At 42.2% G+C, this 25,817-nt stretch overlaps 2 protein-coding genes across 4 annotated transcripts; one reads left to right on the plus strand and one right to left on the minus strand.

Moving 5' to 3' along the window:
- Nucleotides 1–43: 43 nt before the first annotated feature.
- Nucleotides 44–10,985, plus strand: emilin2b (elastin microfibril interfacer 2b). The gene is made up of 9 exons (XM_031850360.1): nt 44–285; nt 452–577; nt 1,968–2,149; nt 2,280–3,935; nt 8,501–8,710; nt 8,798–8,851; nt 8,936–8,977; nt 9,060–9,176; nt 10,163–10,985. Exons 1-9 carry the CDS (start codon nt 167–169, stop codon nt 10,471–10,473), a joined length of 2,817 nt encoding a protein of 938 aa, XP_031706220.1. The 5' UTR covers nt 44–166; the 3' UTR covers nt 10,474–10,985.
- On the minus strand, nt 8,807–25,196 carry LOC116385146 (phosphatidate phosphatase LPIN2). 3 transcript variants are annotated; one of them, XM_031850364.1, is made up of 21 exons: nt 25,109–25,196; nt 19,262–19,462; nt 18,604–18,699; nt 18,142–18,437; nt 17,944–18,060; nt 17,660–17,786; nt 17,076–17,532; nt 16,598–16,697; nt 16,280–16,467; nt 16,082–16,175; nt 15,924–15,993; nt 15,753–15,836; nt 15,007–15,086; nt 14,398–14,557; nt 14,121–14,269; nt 13,862–13,948; nt 13,230–13,382; nt 12,388–12,502; nt 12,187–12,290; nt 11,973–12,093; nt 8,807–10,523 (listed from the first exon to the last, which is right to left on the minus strand). In XM_031850364.1, the coding sequence occupies exons 2-21, from the start codon at nt 19,451–19,453 to the stop codon at nt 10,521–10,523; spliced, it is 2,793 nt and encodes a 930-aa protein (XP_031706224.1). In that variant the 5' UTR covers nt 19,454–19,462; nt 25,109–25,196; the 3' UTR covers nt 8,807–10,520. The 3 variants fall into 3 exon arrangements, with proteins under 3 accessions (XP_031706224.1, XP_031706221.1, XP_031706223.1); XM_031850361.1 differs by lacking the exon at nt 8,807–10,523 and having other exon boundaries at nt 10,919–12,093; XM_031850363.1 differs by lacking the exons at nt 8,807–10,523; nt 25,109–25,196 and having other exon boundaries at nt 10,919–12,093; nt 19,262–20,842.
- Between the last annotated feature and the right edge of the window lie 621 nt (nt 25,197–25,817).

Genomic DNA, 25,817 nt, shown 5'->3' on the forward strand with positions numbered 1-25,817 from the left:
ACGGAAAAAAGCATCTGTCATTGTTGGATGGGGTGCCGAAACGTCACATCCAAGGACGGTGGAAGGAGCATGTAGGTCTGCGCACCATAGAGAGGGAACAACGCACAACAGACCTTCACTACAATCGGACAGCATACTGGGGGATTTAAAAATATATATTTCAACCATGAAGTGCGGATTTATTCACTTTTTAATAGCGTTTCCTCTCATCAGCGGATCACCTTTCCAGCATGGTATGTTTCAGGGAAAAAGATATTCTGGCACCGAAACACGACAGAGAAACAAGTGAGTAATGAATGTTTGATGTTACGTCATGTTTGATTGTTAATTAACTGCTCATTTAATTGACCCATTCAAGCGTCTCATTTATCCTCTTATGTGCGTAAATTCATTCAGTCACTTGAGGAAAGCAATCCATAAAATGAAAAGGCACTGCCGCTCTTTTCTGCAGAAACTGGTGCGCCTACGTTGTGCACAAAAACGTGAGCTGTGCGGTCGTGGGAGGCACGGATAGTTTCGTGCAGCCGGAGGTTTTGCCGTGTCCACCGGAGATGCCAAACTGTGCGCAACAAGTGATGTAAGTTCCCAGAAGTCCAGGACTCGGGGGGGATTCTTTTATTTGTGTTGTTATTGTTTAGCAGTGTGAGGCACGGCGTCTATTATAGTGTGGACTGTGATGTTAAAAAAGGATCTCTTGGTCTTGTCAGATGTGCGTGTGAGGTGAAGGACAAAGCGCTTCCTCCAAAATCCCCCTCTGTTCTGGTTTATGTCAGCTGTTTTGTCATTCTATACTTTAAGTTGCATTGTAGTTTAGATTATTTGTCTTCTGTAAGGCCGAAACTGACAAAGTTTTCAGGAAGAAAACCTCTAACACATTGTTATACTTTGTGCATTTGTGATCTGCGTCCTTATTTCATAATTACTGCAGCGGTGGAAGTATTCAGATATTGAAAGTAGTAATACCACAGTGTAAAAATACTCTTTCAAGTAAAAGACTTGCATTTAAAATCACACTTAGTTAAAGTATTGGCAACAAAATACACATAAAGTACCAAAAGTATAACTTCTCATTATGCAAAATTGCTAATTTCAGAATAATATTACTGGATTTTAATTAGTGATGCATTAATGTGTAAGGATTACTCATGTTGCAGCTGGAGAAGATGGCTCTAATTTCAGCTACTATACTTCTGGGTATTCCAAAAAAGTAGAATGTATTAGTTGATTTACAAGTTTTAATAATCTGAACCTGCAAAGTGACTGAAGCTGTCAAATAAATGTAGTGGAGTAAAAAATAGCATTTTCCCCCAAAATGTACTGGAGTAGAATTATAATGTAGCATAAATTTGAATCGGGTAAATTGTACTAAAGTACAGTATTTGTGTAAATGTACTTTGTTACATTCCCCTACTGGATTGCAGTGCACTTCTTTGCTTTGCCTTTGGTATTTCTGTTATGTAATCAATGGCTCTCTATTAGAAGAAGATTCATTATAGAAGAATCTTAAAAACTTGACTTGGAAAGCAAAAAGATAATTCGGGCATCTGTGTTGAATCTTCATGAATGGCAGACATTACTCTGACTTTGTTTTGCTTCAGTGTTCTTTGTGCAACAAACACACTTGTGAGATGTTAATCATGGAGTGTCAGGACCTTGTGGGCCAACAGTGTCCTCATGAGTGGAAGTGGTGAGAAGTCTTAGCTGCTTCCTGCCAAGCCTTCCTGATTAATTAAATGCAAATGGCACTGGTGGTTATCTTGTCTTAGTTGATAACAAACAGATTTTATTGTGCTATTTGTCATTGTGCAACTCTCCCTCTCAGCAATACAAAGTCTTACATTAAGTGTCTAACAATCAACATTTTTATTATTGTTGCTACTATACCAACAAGTTATAAAACATACAATTGTGCAGCATCCCTATATTTTTAGAATGTATTCATGTCTTCATGTTTTAAATGCTTCCAGATATCAGACACACTTTAGGACCATGTATAAGATTGCGTACAAGACTGTAACGGAGTTGGAGTGGAGGTGCTGCCCGGGGTACCAGGGCCACGACTGCTGGGAGGTGAAAGACATTAAACTGCTCCAAGTGGAGCGCTTGCCTCATGCTCCCTCTGCCTCTGGACATATGCCAGTCCCACAAGGTAAAAGATTAGAAGTAAAGAAATCTAGCATGTAAATAGGTGAAACAAAATTACGCAAGTAACTGCTGGAGAAATAAAAGCATTCATGTTTCCTGCTTCCAATCCCCCTTTCTGTCATTTCTCGCTACAGCTCCAGAGCAGCACACAGAGACCCAGAGGAACCATCCATGGGGAGGGGAGGGGCAGTTTGGAGGTCAGACAGGTCTCAAACCAGTAGGGAGTCATGGAGGATCTCAAAGTGCACAACATCTGGAGGAGGAGGTGCAGGAGCTATCCCAGATGGTCCTTGACATGCAGGCAAGAATGACGGACATGTCCTCCAATCTGAGACTGGATTTCCAAGAGGACGCCAGTAAAATGCTGCTCACGCTGCTGAATAACTACAGACAGCCTGCCAGTGCGAGAGGCGAAGAGACGCACATCGTTCAGGTGCAGGACTTCTCTTTTGGGAGCGAGACAACACAGATGGACGAGGTCTTGAACAAGATCGGCCAGGTCACAGACGATCTGGAGTCCAAGAGCAATACCCTGGATGACCTGCGGGGTCGCGTCAACCGCCATGACGGACAACTCCATCTGTTAATGGAGGCTGCCCACAACCAGCTGTCAACTCCCCCTCCCGATCCCCCAGCCGGGGATACAGACCTGCGCGCCTACCTGGACGAGAAGATCCGCGCGCTGAGAGAGGAGTTAATGGAGGGCATGGACATCAAACTGGCAGACATGAAGAACTCGTGCGATTATAAAATCACGTCGGTTCAGGAGCAGTGTGAGGGACAAGAAACCAACTACCTCAGCCTGGCAGAGCTCATGGACTCAAAAGAAACTGACCTCCGCAACGAGATCCAGGACCTTAAGACCAAGCTGGTTGATCCAGGAAAGGGAGGCATCCGTCTTGTGGAGAACCTTGAGATCTGTCTGAACTCATCTACGAAGACTGAAGCTGCCCAGTGTCTCTCTGTGGAGGAGAAGCTGAAGAAACAACAGGCAGAGGCCATCAAAGACATGAGGGAGACTCTGGAGGACAAGCTGGCCTCCACGGAAGACCGAATCATCACCCTGTTGGTAGATACAAGCAACAACTCCCTATCTGGCAGTCTCCTGACTGCTGTAGAAAACATCAGCCAAAAAAACTTCCAGACCTGCAGAACTGCTATAGATGCTATGGAGACTAGTCTAAAAGCCCAAATAAATGGTATTGGGACCATGGAGGGGCAACTCCTCAACTTCAGCACCATCATTGAGAACCTAAATGGCGAGTTGAGCAATCTGAAAGGGCGTGCCGGCAAGTTGGAGGACTCGCTATCGGATGCCGTCCACCAGCAGTCTCGGGTGTCTCTGATTCTTAACTCCACATGGGGTCAAGTTGAAACGGGGCCTGAGCAGGAGGCCAAGGACCTTCTGGAGCTCCACAGGACTCAGCATCGGGAGCTGAGAAACCATCTGGATGAGCTGGGCAGGGAGGTGAAAGCAGAGGCCGACCACTGCAGGGAGTGGACTGAAGATGTCGGGAGGGAGATTGCACGCATAGACAGCCGCATTGTTAGCATGGAGAGTTTATGTGGCCGGCTGGACCCTATCTCTAGTAGCCTCCAGAGGATCAAAGAGGAGCTGAATAAACACGTCTCTGGGTTGTGGACTTGTGTCAACCAGCTGAATGGTACTGTTAGAGCTCACGCCCGTGATATTGGAGGACTGAGGGGAACTTGTGCGAACCTCCAGAACCACATCTCTAATGTAGCCAAAGACCTTCAGGTGATAACAAACAGCAATCCTGGGAAGACAGGTAAGGCGCAAACACAGACTGACCCATTTTATCGCCTCGATGTGTGAATGATTATGTCGTATTATAGGGATTTTAAAGCAACACTTGAATACTTTCTTCTTCTTCAAAAGGAAAAATGTAAACCCCTTAGCAATAAAACGTACTCTTGCTCAATTTCTGGTGCTGAAAAGTGAAGCCAACGCAGAAATGCCAAAACATGCAGTTCCTCAAATAGCCACTAGAAGCTGGCTCCAAAAGTGAGTCAATCCCCATTGACCTCAATGTTAAAATGCCCAACTTAACGTCAGAAATGAACATGTTTACAGCCTGGTACAAAAAACCGTTTTGGTCTCTAGCTAATACCCCAGTTCATGACAACTGTACGTTTAAATTATATTAAGGCTTTAAGTTTGGTAAAATTAAGGGTGTGGCTGCGTTGAGTGACAGGTTGGTGCCGTCTCTGGTTGTCAGCTGCTAGCTGTCTCCTGTGCTGCCTCACCTGGAGCCTCCTCAGCTCCACCAACGATCCACCTCTTTGCCCATTTTTAGACTTGGGCTCTGCTCTACATTCGTCTCGCTTTATATACATTTTTCCAGGTTTATACCAGACTATATCAGATTCATTATCCACAGAAATAGTATAATCTTGAGATCAGTCAAATAGCTGTAATTTTCCCAACCTTTGAGATCATTGCTTGGACTGAAGTCCGTTTGTTTAGTTCATTTATTGGAGAGGCTGCCATATTGGAGTGTGTTTCAGTGTGTGAGTGAGAGTAAGTTGGATTTTCATTTAACCATGTTCTCAGTTACAGGAGGCAGGGTTGATTAAAGACACATGCTTGATTTAATAAACCCCGCTTGTGTTGAGCAATGCCTTGGCATAAAGTAATATTTTTTGCTTGGCTTTTTTTGTGCAAGTCTGCAGTTATGTGTCCATAAACTGTACGTGTATGAAGTTTTTTTGGGGTGTAAAATATGAGAAGATCAGGGTGATCATGTTGATGTTTAGCTGTTTGTTTATCATTATTGCTATTCTAAGACTGAGAACAGATTTTCATACTGGTGCATATGTCTCATATTTCTCGTATGAGTCTACATATTAATGCTGCCTTGAGACCGAGCTGGACATCTCTTACTCTCGCATTTGTAAATGTGCACTAGAGGCACACCCATAATGTTTATGAGCCAACTCTCTTCCTCTGGGACCAGCTAGTTTTCTGGTTTATGTGGCAGGTGATGCAGCGTACGATCCAGTCCAGAATCTCATGGGAGGTGAGCTGGAGTAAAAAAAAAAAAAAAAAAGTCCTGGTTCTTGTTCTGGTTCCAGTCCAACTCAGAGGGTGTCTTGATTCATCTCTGTAGCTCAGTCTGTGATGACTGGGACATGTCGCCGCTCCACCCCGTGGTTGTTGTCATAATATGGTGTTTAATTCATCATTCTGTCATTGGAGATTTATTCATGATTTCCACTCGGGCTCAGGGATGTTTCCAGGAGCCTTTTCGATGTTAAAGCTTTGGCTCCTTGTTCGTCTTTGCCCTGCCAGCCGCCTCATCCTCATTGCCCCCACCCACCCCACCCTGCATATCTGAGGAGAGTGGAAAATGCTGCTTGGACGAGTCCATCACAGAGACACCGCCACACAGCTTATCACAGGAAGCACTCATGGCCGCCTTGCTATCGCAGCCAGGACCTTCAGTGTGTTTTGGATGAGATGCTACAGGACTGACATTTAAAACACAACATCTTCAGTTCTTTATTTTCACTCCTGACTCTTCAAGTCCATCTGCAGTTTTCTCCCTTTTTTTTTTTTTTTTTTTAAACCTGCATGGCTGAGTTCCTTTCCTGGTGAAATAAACAGTGTGAACACTTAAAGCTCCTCCAGGGTCCCAAGGGCCATTAGTCAATATGTTTACCATGATGTCATACCGGTTGTTAACCTTTAAATGAGAGGGTCAGTAAAGGGACGAAGGCAGATGGTAATATGTCTTTCTTTAAATGATGACGTTCTCGTTTTGATTTATTATGGCTTGTTGACAGAACATGACAGAAATACATAAGCCACTTAGGTTTTGCTTGAAACCCCCATTTCTTCATTCAACAGTGGGCCTCCAGTGAATGTGCACAACAGCTGCTCCAAGTTGGGCAAAACTGAACTATTAATTAATTAATAAATAAACAGAAATGTGCATGAAAGTCAATTCTTGACGTTGAAATAGTTTGAAACAGAAATAGGTACCTCTTTCTAGCAAGGCACTGCTTATAAAAGGATGAAAAGTTAGTTTTATTAATGATTAATCAACCATTTAATAATGCTTTATAAATCCGCTATAGACTAATAACAAGAGCAACTTTTGCCAGGTTATAAAAAATCTCCATCACGTCCGGAGTTTCAGATATTATCACGTTGTTAATAAATAGATTGTGGTCCAGATGTTCTGCAGGTAGGTGGTCCATTAGAATCTACCTGAACTAAACGGTTATTTAAAAAGATAAACAAACTGCAAAAGGACGATAAACACTTGAGGAACAAAATTATTTTTCATCAACCTTGCAACCTTTTAATTGCTAAAAACTGATGTAAAAAGTAATATACGTAAATTATTTATTAATATTTATTTGTCAATATTTATTTATTTTTATGAATAAAGCCATTAGTTAAAATGTATAACCCATTTTCTAAAGAGTAACTTATTAGAAAAAAATAAATGATTTTTTTAGGAATGCTTTTAATTTTTTTTCTTTTCAATCCATGATAACGATGCAAATCACAAAATAAAGGGTTTGGCTGGTGTTTGCATATGTGGAGCCCAACACTAGTAAGTGCCGCTTCCTCAGTTTGTTAGTGTGCAGATGTAAGATTTTTCCTAATCCTTTAACATGTGTTAAAGCCCATCCTTCTCATTGTGTTCGACACGGTGGCCTCAACCCACTTAAAACCATCCTAGAGCTCTATTACGGGGAGGCTCTGAGATAAGACAGCATGGTTCCCTGCTTCTGACGATGCTCTGTTGTGAAGCTTGGTAAGGTCAATGACCCTATGCAGGAGATAAGGTAGCTTAAAGGGTGACTCATTCTGGTCAGCAGTCAATCATGATAACCCCATGAACCAAAAACAAGATGAGACCTGACGGAACTCCCTCAAGAACAATAAAGCCTTGAGTGTTTGGTTGCTGATCATTTCACCCTGTTATCCTGACGGATCTCCCTTTTAATCTTCTGAGGCTGGATTTATTGATTCTTAAATCAAAATCTTAGGAGCTCAGTGTGTTTTTCTTCTTCTTTTTTTTTTTTTTTTCCATAAGTGAGTCATAAAGTCCAACCAAATTGCAGCCGCTGTCATGTGGTATGTAATGTGGAAAGTGGCACAAGGGGCTGTTGTATCCCGGAACCGTTTGGGTCTCGATGACAACAAAAGGGTTTCCCATGCTGCTTTGCTTGGAAGGATGCAAAACTGCGGTGGACAACCGACCCAGCTGCATTTGTTTACAGCTCACCTCTTTCATCATGACAAATGCTCCCGCGTAGCGTGCATATACATCCTGTGTTTTCCTTTTATGCTCGTGGCACTCGGTCTGAAACCAGTTTTGAATCCCTCCCCATCAAAGACTGCTCACGTACCTCGCTTTAAATGAAGGAGCGACACCACTAACAAACGCAGCCCAGAACATAACCATGCGTGTGTATATGCAGACTTCCCACCATGTGCGGTTTTATGGTTCCTCACCGGCCCCCTTTCCACATGTGTTTAACAGGCAGACCTTTCTGGCTTCCACACTAAATGATCCTTCTCCTCGGGGGTGAGGCGACAGGCTGTCCGGTGATTGAACATGTGGCTGTGTCTTGGTATGCTGCTGGTATGCCTTTTATGTGCTGCTCTTTACCTTTTGGAGCCCTTGGGGCCTGTTGTCCCGCTGTGTGCCCCCCAGGCGGGAGGGCTGATCTGTTGATAAAAGCCAGGGTTCGACCTCAGCTGTGGTTCTCAGGAATGCAGCAGTGAATGAAGCTCAGAGTTGATCACTGTGTGATGGGAGAAGTGGCAGTGGTCTGTCATTTTCTCTGTTTATGTCCATAATAACAGGCTCGGATAACAACTCGCTGTTTAGCTGTTAATGAGAGTCTACAGAAGCCATAAACTTAAACACAATGGCACGTTGACACTTTGGATCTGCTTTATGTAAAATGTCTGACAGGGTCACTCAAAAGCAAAAGCCCTCCACTAAATACTGCTAATATGAACGCTATAATTCGTAGTTTCTGTGTCAGAGAGATATCAGTTTGATCTAAACGTATTATGAATGTTCAACCATAGTTTGCAGCAGAGTTTTATTGGGAGTTATGGTGACAATGCACGTCAAATACACAGTTCAATACAGTATCTCTGGTTGCATCGGGACATTTGTTCAAAGTTTTTCTGTCTTGCCCCCCAATGAGAAAAGGCACAAATGAATGTGCAAATTAATAACACAAGGCCATTTGTGTCTTCTGCTCATAACTTCAAGGTTTTTGACTGGATTTATGGTCCTCCAAACATCTGTCTCTCTCTGACCTGCAGCCGCATCGCTCACTGCATATCTGTCTTTTTCAGGTGTTCAGGTTGCCGTGGTGGACGCCGGATTTCTCCAAGGTTCAAGTAAGGGCCTCACGGGTCCGGGTGCTCCCCCAGAGGCCCCCCTCCCACAGCCACCTATGATGGAGACCGGAGAGGCGGGACCCCCCGGCAAGATGACCTCGTCCAAGCTGCCCAAAGGAATTGACGGCAGCATGATGCCTGTTCAGGGTTTTGCCGGAGCTCCAGGTGAGACACACACCCACATGTTGCACTCTCCTCTGCATGTTATCCAGGGATTATTTCATGTATCTTTTTTCTTGTTTTATTTCATAGCCTCCCCATTCAAATCCACTGATTTACTAAAACCCAGCACGCTGGTCATCTCAGGTAGATTCTCCTTTAACTTTTTGTGCTGCATCAAAATTTGAGTCTCTCCAGAGCGGATGAAAATATTCTTCTTTCGATCAGCAGGTGTGAACATGCCCCACAGACTGTCATCACACACAGCGTCAGGTCAGAATTGAATCCCCTCACACAGCTTCCTGCCTCTATTAACATAATGTTTGTTAGCTCACGTTTCCTGTCCTGTGTTCAGGTGAGAGGGTGTCCTTCTCCGCTGGTCTGACTCTTCCTCCGTTCCAGGGAGAGGTTGGAATCATTCGATTCAACAAGGTGTTGGTCAATGATGGAGGACACTATGACGCTCACACAGGTAACCGTCACTGGCCCAAACAGTGAAGCATGAAACCTTTTACTTTATTGAAAAACTGATTAATCAATTAATGTTGCACCATTCAATTAACTTAAAAAAAAAGTTACACACCCGATCCTGCGGACTATTGTCTCATACAATGGATGCTTATGAGATATGTAAGCTTGTTGATGCTAGCGGCTCTTTGAGGCTGTACTTAGGCCAGCGGTGCTTTGAGTCAAACGCTTCAGCATGCTAAAATGCTCACAATGACAATGCTAACATGCAGATGTTGTGGAGGTGTTATGTTTCTTCTATGTTGTTTTTAGTATTTGTTTCATCGTCACTGTCGTCTTGCATTTATGCTAATTAGCAGTAAACTCAAAGTAGAACTGAGGGTGATGGGACTGTGACTAGTTTAGATTAGACTTCTTTATTGTTCACGCGCATGGAAATATGTCTTTGGTTTCACAGACGTATGTACACTTAAATGCTTCCTTTTCCAAAAACAAAACGGAACAAAAAAGAAAAACATTAAGTGGGCCAAACGGGTGAGATGAAAGTGCATTGTTCTTAAATAGACATAAATAACAGCAGCAGTCACTAATAATGGTTTTCCATTGTTTAGTAAGATGGCAGAGGATGGAATAAAAGATCTCTTGAAGATGTTTCCCGTAGCTCTGAGTAGCAAGTATTTAGTCACAAAGTGTAGAAAGAAGTTTGACCTGTTGATGGCTCCAAGTGAAAAGTAAACTGTTCATCAAAGTGATTTTCATCCAGCTTGATGACATGAATGTGTCCATATGAGGGCTATACATAGAATAGTTGGGAGTTAAAACCAAAGATGTTAACCTCATAGTGGCAAATGATCAGTAGGATTAATCCTCTGGAGAACATGAATGTCTGCAGAAAATGTCATGGGAATCTATAAATTAAACAGTTGTGAAGATATTTCAAAAGGCACCAAAGTAGTGGACATAAAAATCAATGTCTGTGTTTGTTCTCAGGTATCTTCACAGCTCCAACAGATGGCCGCTACCTGGTGACCGCTGTGCTCACAGCCCAGCGAGGCGAGAGGGTGGAGGCGGTCCTGTCCGTGTCCAATCGCAGCATCCAGAGGTTGGACTCGAGGGGCTTCCTGTCACATGATCAGTGTAACTGCAGCAGCTCGGCCTCCCTGAGCCTGGTTCTGTCGCTGAGGAGAGGAGATCGAGCAGGACTGGTCATGACCGCTGGGAAAGTCGCCATCTCAGCCTCCTCTGAGATCCTGTCGTCCTTCAGCGCCGTGCTTCTTTACCCCAGCCCGTCAAAACGGTAGCCCTGCTCTCGTTAAAGACACCTTCTGAAAGTGGAGCGTGGTGCACGTTACTGGGGACACACGGTGGTACTTCATTATCAGGAGGAAAAGACAACCAGCAGGAAACAAATTATAAATGAGATTATTTCTATCATTAATGCTAATATATAGTGTGCTTTCATTGCCATTATTTTATATATATTTTTTGTTTATGACCAAGAACATTTAATTGTCGTCCACTGTTTCTTCCTCAATAATTAAAATGTTAATGAATTGTTAAATGCTAAAATTTGAATTCTGTTTAATCCAGTTTGTTCACTTGTTTATAAAATCAGTTACAGTGTTTTGTTATGTTCTCATCCTACAGCTCATACCAGTTTTCATTGTTGCAGATATCTTATTGGTGTAAAACACTCTTTAAATGTTTCAGATACACCCTGTGCTTTTATGAGAGCATCATCCAACATTTGATTCAACAGTTTAATTGAATATTAATACAATACATGTAGTAAATGTGATGTGTACAGAGTTCATACTTTACACTATGAATGACTTTAAATAGTTCAGGGTTCCTGAGCTCACCTCTCACTGTCTAGCAAATAGAAAGCAGGAAAATACTGTGTTCTCCTCAAAGTTCATCACTTTCATAGAAAGAATGCGTTGAATGTTACTTACAGCTGAACAAAAAACAAAAAGAGGCGTAACATTAATATATTGTAGTTTTCACAATGGCAAAATCAAAACAAGTCTGGCACATCAGCAAAGATTAATTCATCAAAATCGTTTTTTACTGTCAGCCTATACTGAATACTTAATACCAAATAGCAGCAGTATTTACAGTACACAAAGTGCTTTTTTTTTTCTTGAGCCAAATACTTTCACATTTTTGTCTTTATAGGATAATAAGTGCAAAATCATTAAGCTTTGAAGCAAAGACATAAGACATTAAATAAGACTATTAAAGAGTGAATAAGGCCTTAAATGGATGAAAACATAGCTGCTATACATATTACGTTGTATTTGTTATTACAGCTCAGTATAACTTTTGCTATTTATTTCTTCATATTGAGCCAGTGGCCAGTTTTAGCACCTCCACAGCCTAAAATTGTGCTTGGGGAATGTCTTCTTATAAGCACTGTAACAAAAAAAAAAACTGTGCAAATGGTAAGAACCGAACTGATATGTCATACTTTGGCTTTCTTATGTGCCAAAAAGCTAACGGCACCTTCAAATACACCTCTTAAGTGTGTAGCTCAAGCACAAAGAATACAAGTGCATGATGGGAATAGTCCCAAAATAAGAAGATCATGTAAAAATATGGAACACACTCATATCCCAAAGTTTCTCTCTGAAATGGAATGTGTCCAAGACGATATAAAACTATTCCAGCAGCAGCCTACAAAATTGGCAATTGCAAAATCTTATCAATATTATGAGTCATTAATGCTCCGAGTTACATTGATTTCAAGTAATTAACTCATCAATGTAAGTTTGAGTTAAAGCACCTCCTCCAAACACACCTCAGCGATCGGCTGTCTCCAGTAACAGAAGGAGCTGAACTCCGGGCAGCTGAAGGTGGCGTTGTGTTGTGAACTCCGTAAAGGAAAGACGTGCTCTACCAGCTCACTCAGCCGGCTGTATCTGTGAACAGAAAAGCAGCGATGGGAACAGTGAACATGTGTCTGAGAGAAACAGCTGACAGACACACAAACCAGTGACTCTTCCAACACTCACGATGTTTTATTGCCTTTGGCTTGCTCCAGGATCAGCTCCCCTTTGGGATTCACGGTGAATATCCGGCACACAGGCACGCCCACTTGCTTGTAGGCAAACACGTCCTTAAACGCAAGGAAAAAGACAATGAGGATCGTTGTCAGAGTAATTGCATCTAACTGTTGTTTTGATGAAGAAGAAGAAGAAGTTACGTCTACGTACGCTTTCTCTGTTTCCAAAGGCTGCATAGAAGGGATGCATGTTTGGGAAAAACAGGTTCTTGATGTCCGTGAGGCATTCGATCTTGAACTTCTCAGGCTTTTTCTCTATGACCTCTCTAACAAGAGAACGACAAAGAAAGGATTACAGACGTAAGCTCTGACCTGCTGCGGGAGTTGCTCACTTTAAATGAACTTATACAACTTTAAACATTTAAAACCATCAATGAGTTTCCAAAATCACCATAAAAAGAGGCTAGTAAGGTCACCAATCAGTGGTTTTCAGAAACTATTCTAAAACAAAATAATTAAAGGTATCATCACAATGCGGGTAGTACATGCAAAGAAACCATGTTTAACTTTTTTATTTTTTTTTATTTTAATGCGTCAGGCTTTGGGGCTATTGTTTGCACAGATAGTATACAAAGAATGCGGAAGTGTAATCTGTATTTCGAACAACAGCCCTAGAGTGTCGTCTGGCGGACTTTTGCTGGCAACATGAGGGAAGTTAAACAAGTCTTTAAACACTCAACAGTGCAGAAGTGTGACCAACACATTTTAATTCCAGCAAAGCAAACAAAAGACAAAGCAGAATGACTTATTTATATAATTAATTACATCTGAAAATAGACATGTCTGCTTGATCTCCAATGTGATCAGCTGCTAGATTAGTAACTTAAGGTTTGACAGTAAAGATCAGTCAGTGCTGCTTCAAATCCTCGTCGTAAACAAGTCCTGGTTAACATCTTTGACTTAAATTCTGAATAGAATTCCAGCCGCACCGTGTCTTATCAACATCAAGCTGAAGCTGAAACTTAGAATAAATGCTGAGGGGAGGTTTTGTACCTGTGGAAGGCAGAGAAGAGGCTGCTGGGAGAGAGCATGAGGGGTCCTTGAGGCAGGAGAGTCCCTCTGTCGTTCACCCAGTGCAGATATCCTCGGGTCATGTCGGCCATCCCAATTGCTCGGGCCGAACAGTACAGGAACTTGTAGCCATTCCTGTAGCAGTGATCGATGGGTTAAATCTTTTACTTAACTGGAGCCACTTTGCTGTTTGACGTCTTTTATGCAATAACAACACCCGCATTTTGTAATAAACAGTTTGAATGCAATATTTAATACATTTCCCCGCATTTTGTAATAAAGGATTACAAACTGCAATGATGGGAGTTTACATTTTTTTATGAAAATGTTATAATACATGTGTTATGTTACAACCAACCAAAAGAGATGTCTTCATGTTGATGTAGTTTTGATTTGATTATTAAAGATAATCTGCTAATCTGCTGAATCTACTGATCTTTATTTTGGTTGGTTATTACAGAATACATGTATTATTATATTTTCATGGAAAAGGGTTGCCTTTTGAATGAAATTAGGTGAAAATACATTAAATTTTGTCTAGTTACCTAATGCGTTATTACATAATGTTTACTTAATTACTTAATGCTGACGATAGTAATCAACCTGTATCTTACTCGTGCACGGAGTGGTAAAGCTTAGCGATGCCTTGATGAGTCCAGTCTTTCCCGAGCTGAGGGAGAATCTGACCGAACACATCTGATCTGTGGGAAGAAAGACGATTCAGGGTAGTAAATACTAAATACACTGAAAAGTAAATACTATGTAAAAACTCTGATATTAAATTTTAAGTATTTAAAGTCTCAGCGGGCAGCCTGAGAACAGGACAGTGTGGTTTATTGCTGCCTGAGAATGAACATTTAGACTCTCTCGTACTTGGTGATGGTGCCGTCGATGTCGGAGATGATGACCTTGTCGTCCCAGCTCCACAGGTAGATGGTGCCCTCGCAGCGACACGTCCCCTGGTACTGAGTGGTTATGCTGAAGGTGACGTCATTGGGCCCCTCTCTTAGCTTCAGGGTGGCCTGCAAGAGACAGAACATGTGTGAGTTTAAATGCGCACCTCTTAAACAGCAATTGTCCTTTTCATTCCATATGCATGATCAGAAGAACAGCAGACTGATGAGACAGTACCAGTGATCACTTCTCTTACTATCTGGTCAGACGACAGGCGGAGGGACTTCTTGTAGGAGTGAAAAGCTGGCGCCGGTGCCGGGTCTTCTGGCTGCACGTGCTCAGTAGGTGTCGGAGCAGGAGCCACAGCGTTCAGCTCTTTAGTCTCATCGTCGCTGGACCATTCTGCTGCTTTCTGCCTGCCGGACAGAAAACAGACAAATATTATGTCAAAATAAGCACAATAACACAACAATGTTGCAGTGTTTTATAGATGTGTGTGTGACTCAGGGTCAACAGGAAAACCCTGCAGTATCATTTAGCGTCACCAGAGGGCAGTAGACCTCCTCCTCTGCCTGTAACTCTGCTTTGTTCAACAGTAAATATGCAGAATGCTTTTTGAATTCTTATTTTCCACAACAACTGGATGCATCCTTAATAAGCTTTAACACAATCTATAATCTCCCAGCTGGCTCCTGAGTTCTTAACGCTGAGTTTATTCGTCACAAAATGACTAACCTGCTAATAAGGACTCTGTGGGACATGTCGAGCCAACACTGCTTGTGTTGGTGTGCGTGTGTGTGTGTGTGTGTGTGTGTGTGTGAGACTGTAGTGTTGTGAGGAAGCCAGAGCTGTGTTGCTGACTCACTGTGTTTCTGGGGCCTGGTGAAGGGCAGGGCTCTCTCTGGTCACAGACTCCTGTTGCTCTGACTTGGTCTCTGATGATAACTGAAGAAAGACAGAGACATTATTAGACATTATTTACATGATAATGTGAAATAGTGATGTTATGGTTACTGACGCATTCGGGCAACCTGTTCCTAATTTGACTTGAATCATTTACAATGCAAAGTAAAAGTGTGGGATTCCCACTGACCTTCACTATACTGTGTATGTAAGAAGTGGACGTAGTCACCGAGGCGTCACCCATTGGTTTGTCAACTACAGTTTTGAAGCCTCGGGTTCGGCTCTTTGCCCGTCACCATCTTGGTTTTTTGCAGCCAGAAGTGACATGAGGGGGTGGAGCTAAGTACAACCGAACACTGATAGCCCTGCTTTATCGTCTATTTTATGCAAAATTGAACCATAATTTACTAAATGAACATCATGCTGTATTGAAGAAGACTTGAAACTAGAGATTGAGACCATAAACTCATGTTTACAATGTTTACTGAGGTAATAAATTAAGTGAGAAGTAGAGTCGTTTCTCATACAATCTGACTTATTTTTGCAACCAGAGAGTCGCCCCCTGATGGCGATTAGAGAGAATGCAAGTGTAAGGCACTACAACGTTGGCTTAACTTCTATAATCCGGAGGCTGCCGCCTGCTGTAAACACACAGATGAAAGTGTGACTTTATCTAAAAGACTTTTGGCTAAGTCACACATTCAGTACCTGCTTCACGCTGCTCTTTCTCCAGAACCACCAGCGTCCAGACTTCTTGGGCATTTTCTCCTTCACCCAGGCCTCCTCAGTAGCCTGACATTCAGATAAATTATTCATGTGTCAATAGATTAAATGTGCAGCTACAGAGTACACTATAAACACATTAGACCAAGAGGATACCTTTGGCAAGTTCTTCTGAAAAGCCTGCATACTAAGTATCAACGGTGCTGCCAGAGTCCAGTTGTAATATCTGGGAAAAGAGGTTTAATTATTTAATGATTCACCTGTTAGACTGTGATGAGGGTTTAGCAACTGAATAAGGATGTAGGGAAACTCACCTGTTTGCAATTCTAACCACCAAATTGGGATTGTCGATTATTGCTGGATTCTCTGCAAATTCATTGTAGGTGATGATGTGATCCATGAATTTCTCTGAAATAAATGGAACATAAAAGCATGATTTAAAAATCAGTTTTAAGACGTTTTATTAATGTTCATGCAATGAATAATGGCTGTTATCAGAGAATACTGGGTACCTTTAGGGATCTCCGAGTTCTCACCAACACCTCCACACAGCGACAGCGTGACGTCAGGGAGGTCACCAGCAGAGTCCGACAGACACTCGGTGCCGCTGTCTGCTGCTGCGCTGCCAACAGACTGGGGAGACTGGGTTCCAGAGCGCCGCCCCATCTCGTCCCAGTGTTTAGGAACCTGATCCGACTCGCTGAAAACAAACACAGATGGTTAGTTATTATAAATAGTTGCAGCCATTATTGTCCTTACTTCTGTGACACCCAAAACACTCCTGAAAGAGACGATAGGACTTCTCTCTAGAAGGATTAGGAGGTTTGTACCTTTTTGGGAAGTACCGGGCAACAACATCAGGGTCAAGTGCATTCAGGTCATCCAGGTAAATGTCTTCAGGCCCCTGATGTTGGCTCCTCTTCCTCACACCTTTTCATGAAAGCAAGACAAAGAGACGCCTTCTCAGAAATGGCTGACGTCATTTTTTTCTTGTCACTTCCTTTTCGTTGAACGTCTGCATGTGAATGCAGAGCCGCCCCAGAACATAAACTCAGATCCAAATAGAGACCACATCCTTCCTGTTAACGTTCACATACATCTCAACTGTACGTAGAGTTTTACTCGAGACTTCCCCACGTCTAAGAACGATTAAGTAATTATAATACTCATATACACATGTTTTTAGCCTGTTTTGAAGTCCTTGAAGTCATTCTCGGGATACTTAATATTGTAATGAAACATAACTTTCATTCATATATCCATACTGCAGAATGAACATTACTGTAGTGATACAGGACTTTGTGTTACCTCTCTTCTTGACGGGCGAGTCGCTGGTTTTCGAGGAGGCATCAGGACAAACCGAGTCTCCAGCTATGTTACTGGCTTCGCCGCCAGCAGAGCCGCTGTCCCTGCGGCTGGGCGGCGAAGACTTCCACCTGGTCGTGTGTGCGGTGTTTGGGCTGAGGTCAGAGGTAGTGGGACATGGCTCGGATGTAAAACTGCTGGACCTTAAATCTGAAAGGTCCGGCTTGTGCTTGGCGATGTCCGTATTGGGCAACGGAGCTTCGGAGGGCAGCGGCTTGCAGATGCACTGATCAATTTTAACAGTCCGTGGCTCTGGCTTTATAATACTGCAAATGAGATCTGTGGTTCTCTCTCCTTCCCTTTCCTCCATGGCTTCTGTGCTCAAGATAACCCTGAAATGTGTGTTCTCAGAGGGAGTGATGGTCAACATCTTTGGCTCTGATTTGTCCTTTTTATTGACCTGGATGCAAGAAAGAAAGATTAAGTATACATGCAAAATAATCCTCAGGATATGAACTAGACTTGAAACAAATCTCCCTTGTCTCAAAGTTTAGACCGGATCCTGCAAGTCTAGATCTGCATCTCACCCTGGTGGATTCTGGAAACTCTCCCCAGGTCCACTGCATGTGGGACTCGGCCCTGAGCATGCTCTCTGCCGGCTTCACCATCAGCTCAGAGTCACTCTTGGGCGACGTGGACTCCGACATCTCCCTGCTGTAAGCAAACACCACATTTCCACTGAGTCAGCTGTTACGGCCTTGTGGGAGTGATTTGTTTAACTCTGCCCTTCTTGTTTTGATGAAGTGGATCGTCTTCTTGTTTCTCTATGCTTGTACGAACAATGTAAATATTGAGAGACGGGGTGGCGTACTCGGTGCAAGGGGACCAGTCTCCATCAGAAAAAGGGTAGCTGTCCCATTCGAGGGCCGTCAGGTGGGAATGTTGCCTGTGGTCCATATTCCCCTTCATCGTGGAGGGTGCAGATGCCCTGACGACAGGAAGCAATGAAATCAACCAAAAGAATTCTGGGGACTAATGTAAAAATCCAACTTTTAAACTGTCTAATTACCGTCCATTGTTGCCTTTGTGCTCCTCATCTGAACTGAGCTCACACTGCTCCAGCTCCCCGCCTGCAGTTGTGCTTTGCTCCTCCTTGCGAGACTCGGCCTTGTGCTTTTTTCTGCGTCTCCTCTTCTTCTTGCCGGCTGCGTTGGAGCCGGGTTGGAGGTTTCCAGAGGACGGGTCTTCTGGACTCGGAGGCTGACTGCTCTCCGACGCTGAGCCGCCACATCTGGGCTCCCTGCTCCTGAGCAGAGCCTCCTCTGTGGGGATGGGTGATGTCACCAGGTGGGCTGGAACAATCTCCTGTGTTGAGGGGGGAAAAAACACAATAGACAGGACTATGAGTCTACACCCATGCAGCAAGCAGGAAGTGTTGTATGTTCTTATCACAGTCATTTGTTTCTACTAGTATCAGTTTAAACTCAACATAAAAATCTTTCATTTTCAATACAAACTGTTCAAAACTCACGTTGTGCTGCTCTGTCTCCTGGACAAAAAAGGACTCTCCATTGTCTCCAAGCTTCATGTGCAGCTCTACAGGTTCCCCATTGATTTCTATGTCAATCTGAAGAGTCAAACAACACATTTCTGTTTAAAATACTCTGAACTTTACTGTGTAATTCAACACATTCTCCTCAGGTGGTCTCAGCAGACCTCAATGAAGTTTGTTCACAGGAGAAAAGCCCCGTATGCATGCACAACACAGATTATGGATCAAAACAAAAACTGTGCCACAGATTTACCTGAAGAATTAGAGTTAAGCCAGAGAAGAAAAACAGCTTGTACAATGGCTTGCTAAGTTTAAATCCATGTATTAAACAGACCTGGGCTGCCTGGGTGGAATTGGGTTGTTATAAATGCTCAATAACATATGTAGACATACAGTATGTAAGTTTTTGAAATGTTCAATATTGTACTGAGGAAAAGTACTTGAGTAAATGTACTTGTTTACATTCCACCACTGATTTTTTTTTCACCACCAGTTAATCTTCCTTAATCAACAGAATGCCGAATTTGTGCGGAAATGTTTGCTTCAGAACGAATGCAAACGTTCGTTAAAAATACTGCCAAAAGACTCAAAAACGAAACCTCAAAACATTCAGAGATATCAATATTTGGGCACTCACTACTTTCTCCCTGGAGCGCAGAACTCCCAGTTTTCCAAAGCGAACATGGAAGGGGGAGCACTGGAACGTCCGGTCGGGCTGTCGGACCACGATCACGTCGATGCAGCCCGACAGAGTGGCCTGATTGATCCCCTTATACAGCTCCTTCACCGTCACCAGCACCTGGCCCGCCAGCTGCCCCACGTAGTTCATGGTGTCCCCCTGTCAGTGAGAAGACCCTTCATTAATGAATAATCACTCTGCATTTATTACCTTCTAAAACACCTCTAACACTGCTAAACTACGAGCAGAATGACACCACACACTACTTTCCTTTTGCGTCTTTCTAGGTCAGTGTCCCGGTAGTACGGCTCCTGTTGTTCAGAATAGTCTGCAAAGGAAATGCAAGGCGGTCCCTAAACACAGCGGCTCTGTCCCATTTTCCTCAAAAGAGTCCTGAGCTGATGGAGACGTAGTCAGGCCCTCCATTGCAGCAACTAGAGCAGAGCGGACAGGGTGCGTGTTTCTGTTACACTAAAAATATAAATTTCGGGTCAATAAAACCAGCCACCGTAGTTCTATTTAAAGTAGAATGTCACTATTTGAGCGTGCCACTTTACTGCTCAGTGATGCCTCTGTTTTCTCTTGATCATCCCTGTAGGTCAATGTCAGTGTGAGTCATGTGACTGTCATTAGGCGCTCGCACCTCGGCTCAGCACCTGTAATTACTGTGGAGGACACAACTCCATTTTATAGATACGTGTTTGCAGCTTGGAGATTATCTGGACAAGGACTTTCGGTTTCTGTGTGTGTGTGTGTGTGTGTGTGTGTGTGTGTGTGTGTGTGTGTGTGTGTGTCCTCGTGTGTGTGTGGCCTGAACAGCTAGACTGCAGCAGCGTGTTTCAGTATTTAGGACAATGGCTTCCACTGACTGATTCAGAACCAGCTGGATGGACTTTGAAACCATTCAGTCTTTTAGACTGGCAGCCACTGCAGCACATAAACTAGTCAACTTAAGGGTTGAAATATACTCGTCTGCTGGGAATAAGTGAAATAATATAGCTATGATAAATACATGAAATATATCAAGAACACAACAAAAGGAACATGTGATGTCATGCCTCACATGCTGGACGTACTGTACCTCTACTCTTTATGATAATCAGCTTACTATCAGGTGACAACAGTGTGCCACTAAAACTCTGCTGACTTTCACGTGATTACAATATTACAATTAAGACGGGGCGATATTCAATAAAAATAAAGTCAATATGAAATAACCACATCGTTTTGGATACTGTTGTGTGAATTAAATACTTGACAAATGAAAAGTATTTTCTCATTTGATTAAGAATTTATGTGCAAAATAATCCGATTCTTAGAAATTTGAGTCATGTGCTCATTATCGATTTAGACGAGCTAATTGTTCATGAGGATATCTCCATTTATGATTTAATATCAGACGATTATCAGCCAGCCCTATTACAATATAAAGTAGGATTGGACAATGTGGCGATAAACACCATAAAAGACAATTAGATTTACTGTGATTTATCCGTGTGATTGTCTATTGTGGTATTTTTTTCATTATTGGCAACCTCTAATGCAGTGGTTCTCAAACTGTGGGGCGCGCCCCTCTAGTGGGGCGCGATGGTATTACAGGTGGGCCGCAGGGGGAAATGCAGATTTCTTTTTTTTTTTTTTTTTTTTTTAAAGTAATTAATAAATACATGACGAAATGCCTGTACTTTCGTGTAAATGTTTACGTTACGCTGTTAACAGGTTACGCTTGCGCATGCGCGACGGCCATGATCCTTGGCGACTCACATGTGTGGCTTAGTCTTCAAAATGAAGAGACATTTGGCAGGCGGGAACGGAAAAGCAACTGCAAGCGATGCATCCGAGACGAACAGCAAGCAGCCAAGAAGAAAATATGATGACGCCTATCTTGCTCTGGGTTTCACAGTGAACGTGGTAGGAGATGAGGAGAGACCAGTCTGTGTTTTATGTCTGAAAACTCTAGCTACGGATAGTATGAAACTTGTTTTGTTTAGTTTTTCACAGGTTGCACTTTATTGTTATCTTGAAAAGATGTTTAGTGCAAAACAGGTTAATTGCAGCCAATTGCAATAAGCTATTTTTTGCCAAATTGTAGTTCTTTTTTGCACAGATATAACTTTATGTGCAGTGTTCTAACAAAGTGATTGCACATTTTATTTGTTTTTGTCTGATGGAGCAATCTGGTTTACTTAAAAGTGATTGCAATTTTCTTTACTCTATTATTTGAAAAAGCACAGACGGAGGAGTCACAAAATGTTATTTCAATAAAAGTTCAACATGGACCATTTTGTTACAATTTTGTTGGGGCGGTGGGGCATGAACATTTTTCTTCCTCCAAAGTGGGGCGCGACAGAAAAAGTTTGAGAACCACTGCTCTAATGTAAGGTAGTCTACAGGTGTTTGGTTTGGGTTAAAAATAGACTCGGGATTAAAAATTGGGTCAAGATTACAGTTGGGACTGGGATTAGACCCCTAATAGTTAGAGATCAAGTCATACAAATATTGTGTTTGCTATAACAGAGCCACAATTCATTAAAGAAAAACATCACTCACTCCGTATCCAAATGGAAGTCTGACCAGCACCCAAACTGAGTCCAAGGGGACCTCAGGTGCAGCCGGTCTCTACAGGTAACCCCCCTCCTCTCCTCCCCTGCCCTCCTCAGCCCACCTGCTCCTGCTCTGTGCCACGCAGTGCAGCTCCTGTGACCTTTCTCAAACCTCTGACTGAACACAGAGTGTTAGAAAATATCCCCCAGTCTGAGTCCTAAAACGCTTACATAACTTCTCCTAACACCGTCACCGCCGTCATGTGCATGAAAAGTCTGCACAGAGACCACAAAACAGCTTACGGGAACATATCAATCTATTTGTTTGACTAATAATTTACTATATAATAAGAAAACAATGTAATTTAGCATGTTAGTATGCAGGACCATATTGCCATGCTAATGCATTTAAGCATGCTTTGGTATGTTAGCATTAATCTCAGTTGACAGGAATTTAGTCAGCTGGTTTGGAGGTCATTAACTGAACTAAGGTGGGTGGAGCTACATGAAGAGTCACCAACGTCATCATGATTCATCCTCTGGAGATCATGAATGAAACAGTCTATACAGCCATGCGTGTGGCTCTGGCTTTGACTAAATGCTAACAAGCTCACAATGACAATGCTAACATGCTGAGGTTGATAAAATGTTTAACATAGTCACCATCTTGGTTTAGCGTGTTAGCATGCTAATATTCTAATTAGCACTAACCAAAGTATAGCTAAGGCAGATAGAAATATGAGTTTTGTAGGGGGATCAAAAACAATATTAGGAACATAAACGCGAGTACCAAAACCAAAGGCGATGAATAGAATAGTTGCCAAAGTCACCAAAGTTAGGATACATCATCTGGGGATCATGAATGTCTGAGCAAAGTGTTGTGGGTCAGGGGATCACCAGAGTCATTAAGATTCATCCTCTGGAGACTCTGAATGTCTGAACATAATAGCAATCCATCCAATAGTTGTTGTATTCATATTTTAGTCTTGACCAAAGAAGAAGACCAACATTTCTCTCCCAACAGCCCCGCTGCTAGCATTACTAAACATGATTTAGTGTTTATTAAGTCATAGCTGTAACTGAATGATAACTAATATTACTAAAAGCCACTCTAAGCATCCAGTGAACTAAGCCACCGGTTGATGATAGTGTCACACTGTACATTGTGTTCCTGCTGTGGCTTTCCCCTCAGTGAACCACAGCACACTGCAGAGTGAAAGTGCATCCCTCATTTAGTGGACAAAGCAGAAGAGTCTCGATGAGAGTCATCAGCCTGCCATAACAGCGCTGCACAACCCGATCTCTCTGGTGAGCTGACTACACACAACAGGATCTACACAACAACACACCGCATTTAGTAAGAGCCTGGACTCCCACGGCTCTCCGTACAGGCAACTCTGCTGCAGCACTTCAAGCCTGAATAAATGTGTCTGATGATAATCTGCAGAATCAGGCCGGCTGAAAATGTGCAGGAATTAGAGTTCAATTCAATCAGAGTTTGCTCTCTGATCATTAAAAGTGTTCACATGAAGGAGCCACACAAACTCTCTGTTTGGACAAAAAACTCAACAGAAAGTCCACTTATTATTTTGTAAAAAATGTGTAAAAAGAAAACACAAATGATTTTCTATAGCCCATGCTGAGTTATTAAAAGAGCTTGTTTGTCCAACAAATCCAAAGTTATTCAAATTACTACCACAGAAGAAAGCTGAGACACTAGAACCAGTAAATAATTCATTTAGGTATTTGTTTATGCAAAAATATGTGTAAGCTCCATTTGCACGACAACTAAGCGAAGTCTAACGATGAAGACGGGTCGAAAGCTCCAGAAAAAGTGAGGAAGTGGATCTTAAAGGGCAAAACAAAATGAAAGGGAAAGAAACTAGAAGCAGAGGGTGTTGTACTTCCATTTTGTGGCTGTGCATTCACAGGAAATGCATGGCAACGACTTAAAAGTTTAAAGCTGCATTAAGACAATAATACCGCCTCCATGGACAAATATACTCAGGCTCACCACAATACAAAAGGCCCTGTACTCGATGACGCAAATCCAGTACAGCCAGATCTCATCCACGACACTCTGAGGGGACGTTAGGAGGTGTTAATCCTGTTTAGAAGATTAGGACAAATCTAGCTTTCCCTGTCTCGGCACGTTCGTCCTGATACGTCCAAGAGTCCAACGTGATTCAGAGTCAGTGTTGTTGTGACCGACACTGTGTCACCGCAGGTTTTTATTTCAACCAGCAGGTTCAAACCAAACATCACAGTGTCTAGTTAACTGTATGCTGATAAGAACTCTATATGGCTGCATCTTACAAGTATTTTCACTTGATTTATCTGTCCGCTATTATCTTAGATTCAACAATCATTCAGTCTGCTAAATGTCAGCGTCACACACTTCAGAGTATGTTTGTCAATCTAGTCGATTCATCAACTATGTGTTACCATTTCAGCACCAATGCTGTTTATTTTCCATTATTTAGATATCCTCAATCACTGGTCATTCAGTTGTGTTGCACACAGCAAAACAGCAGTTATAACAGCAGTTATAACAGCCTTAATCTCAGTTAATACTGACTCTCATTTCACAGTTGAGATGTAATACAGTACACTGATATATATATATCTCTATAAATCAGGATCTTATCTCTATTTGAGAGTGTGCTGTTTATAACAAGCAAACGATACAACCTGCATTCTATCAGCCAGTGTGAGGACTATACCATTATAAAGAAGTATATATCTACCTCATAATATTTATGATATTGACAAAAATCGAGTCCAATCTGTACAAAAGCACCTGTACATTTTAATTATTCAGGTATAACAAAGTATTTCAAACCTATGGGGCGTTTAGGGACACAACTCCGCGGTTTAATCTGACAAACAAGACATTTATGAGAAAGACTGGAATTTTATAAACAGCAACCAGGTGATGTAAAGAAGTAAAAGTCCGCTTGGTCCTCATGAGAAGGCACAGAGTGTCTGCTCCTCCGTGTTTATCGCAAATATCCGCTATCACAACACTTCACACGCGATACTTAGTATCTCACAACACTTCACACGCGATACTTAGTATCTCACAACACTTCACACGCGATACTTAGTATCTCACAACACTTCACACGCGATACTTAGTATCTCAGAAGAGTTACATAAACGCCGCTTAAATTAGCATTAATACAATTTCTGTCTCGTTTTGTTTCTCTAGAAGAGTTAAATGGCGTTATAAGGAGGAGAGTTGCTGATGAGAGCCTCCTACCTGCTGGAGAAGAGGCTCAACCGCAGGCAGTCACACCTTCAGTCAGCTCCTCCACCGGGTTGAGTCTCTAACGCTGCTGTGATGAAGCCGGCCACAGCACGTGACCCGCCAGTTCCGCCTGCACGTGGTTATAACGCAGGAGGACGCATGGAGAGGATAATTATTAAGGTAAATTATTAGACATTTGTTTTCATGCACTGTGAACCTTTTCATTTTAAAGTATATTCCACCAGAAAAAAATAAAATAAAAATAATAATCTAGCTATTAATCTATTTGTGTCTCTAAAAACCTTTTTCTAAATCGTGCAATTAAGTAAATCATTATCTAAAGGCAGTGTACTTCTGTGAAATCAGTTTCCTTGTTTCTGTTTCATTCTTACATTACCTTGGTAATTACCTGAAATTACTTGGTTCACAAATCCTGAATGGTGATAAAACATTTAATTTTATTATGATGAGAATATTTCTATTACTTCTCACATACCTGTTTACATGGCAGTTTATGAATTTTGCAAATACTGTCTACCACACATATTTTATGTCATATTTATTCAGGCCTATGTTATATTGCATACTTTTATGTTATTTTGGCACTAATTAGACTAATATGTCTTAGAGTCACATTTTTTACGTGTTTTTTCTTTTTATAATAACGTGCATTGTTGGAGGAACCTTGAGGTCTAAGATTTTCTTTGCCAACGACTGCTTA

Source organism: Anarrhichthys ocellatus, unplaced genomic scaffold (genome assembly GCF_004355925.1).
Source record: "Anarrhichthys ocellatus isolate YVR2014 unplaced genomic scaffold, GSC_Weel_1.0 scaffold10, whole genome shotgun sequence".
Lineage (NCBI taxonomy): Eukaryota > Metazoa > Chordata > Actinopteri > Perciformes > Anarhichadidae > Anarrhichthys > Anarrhichthys ocellatus.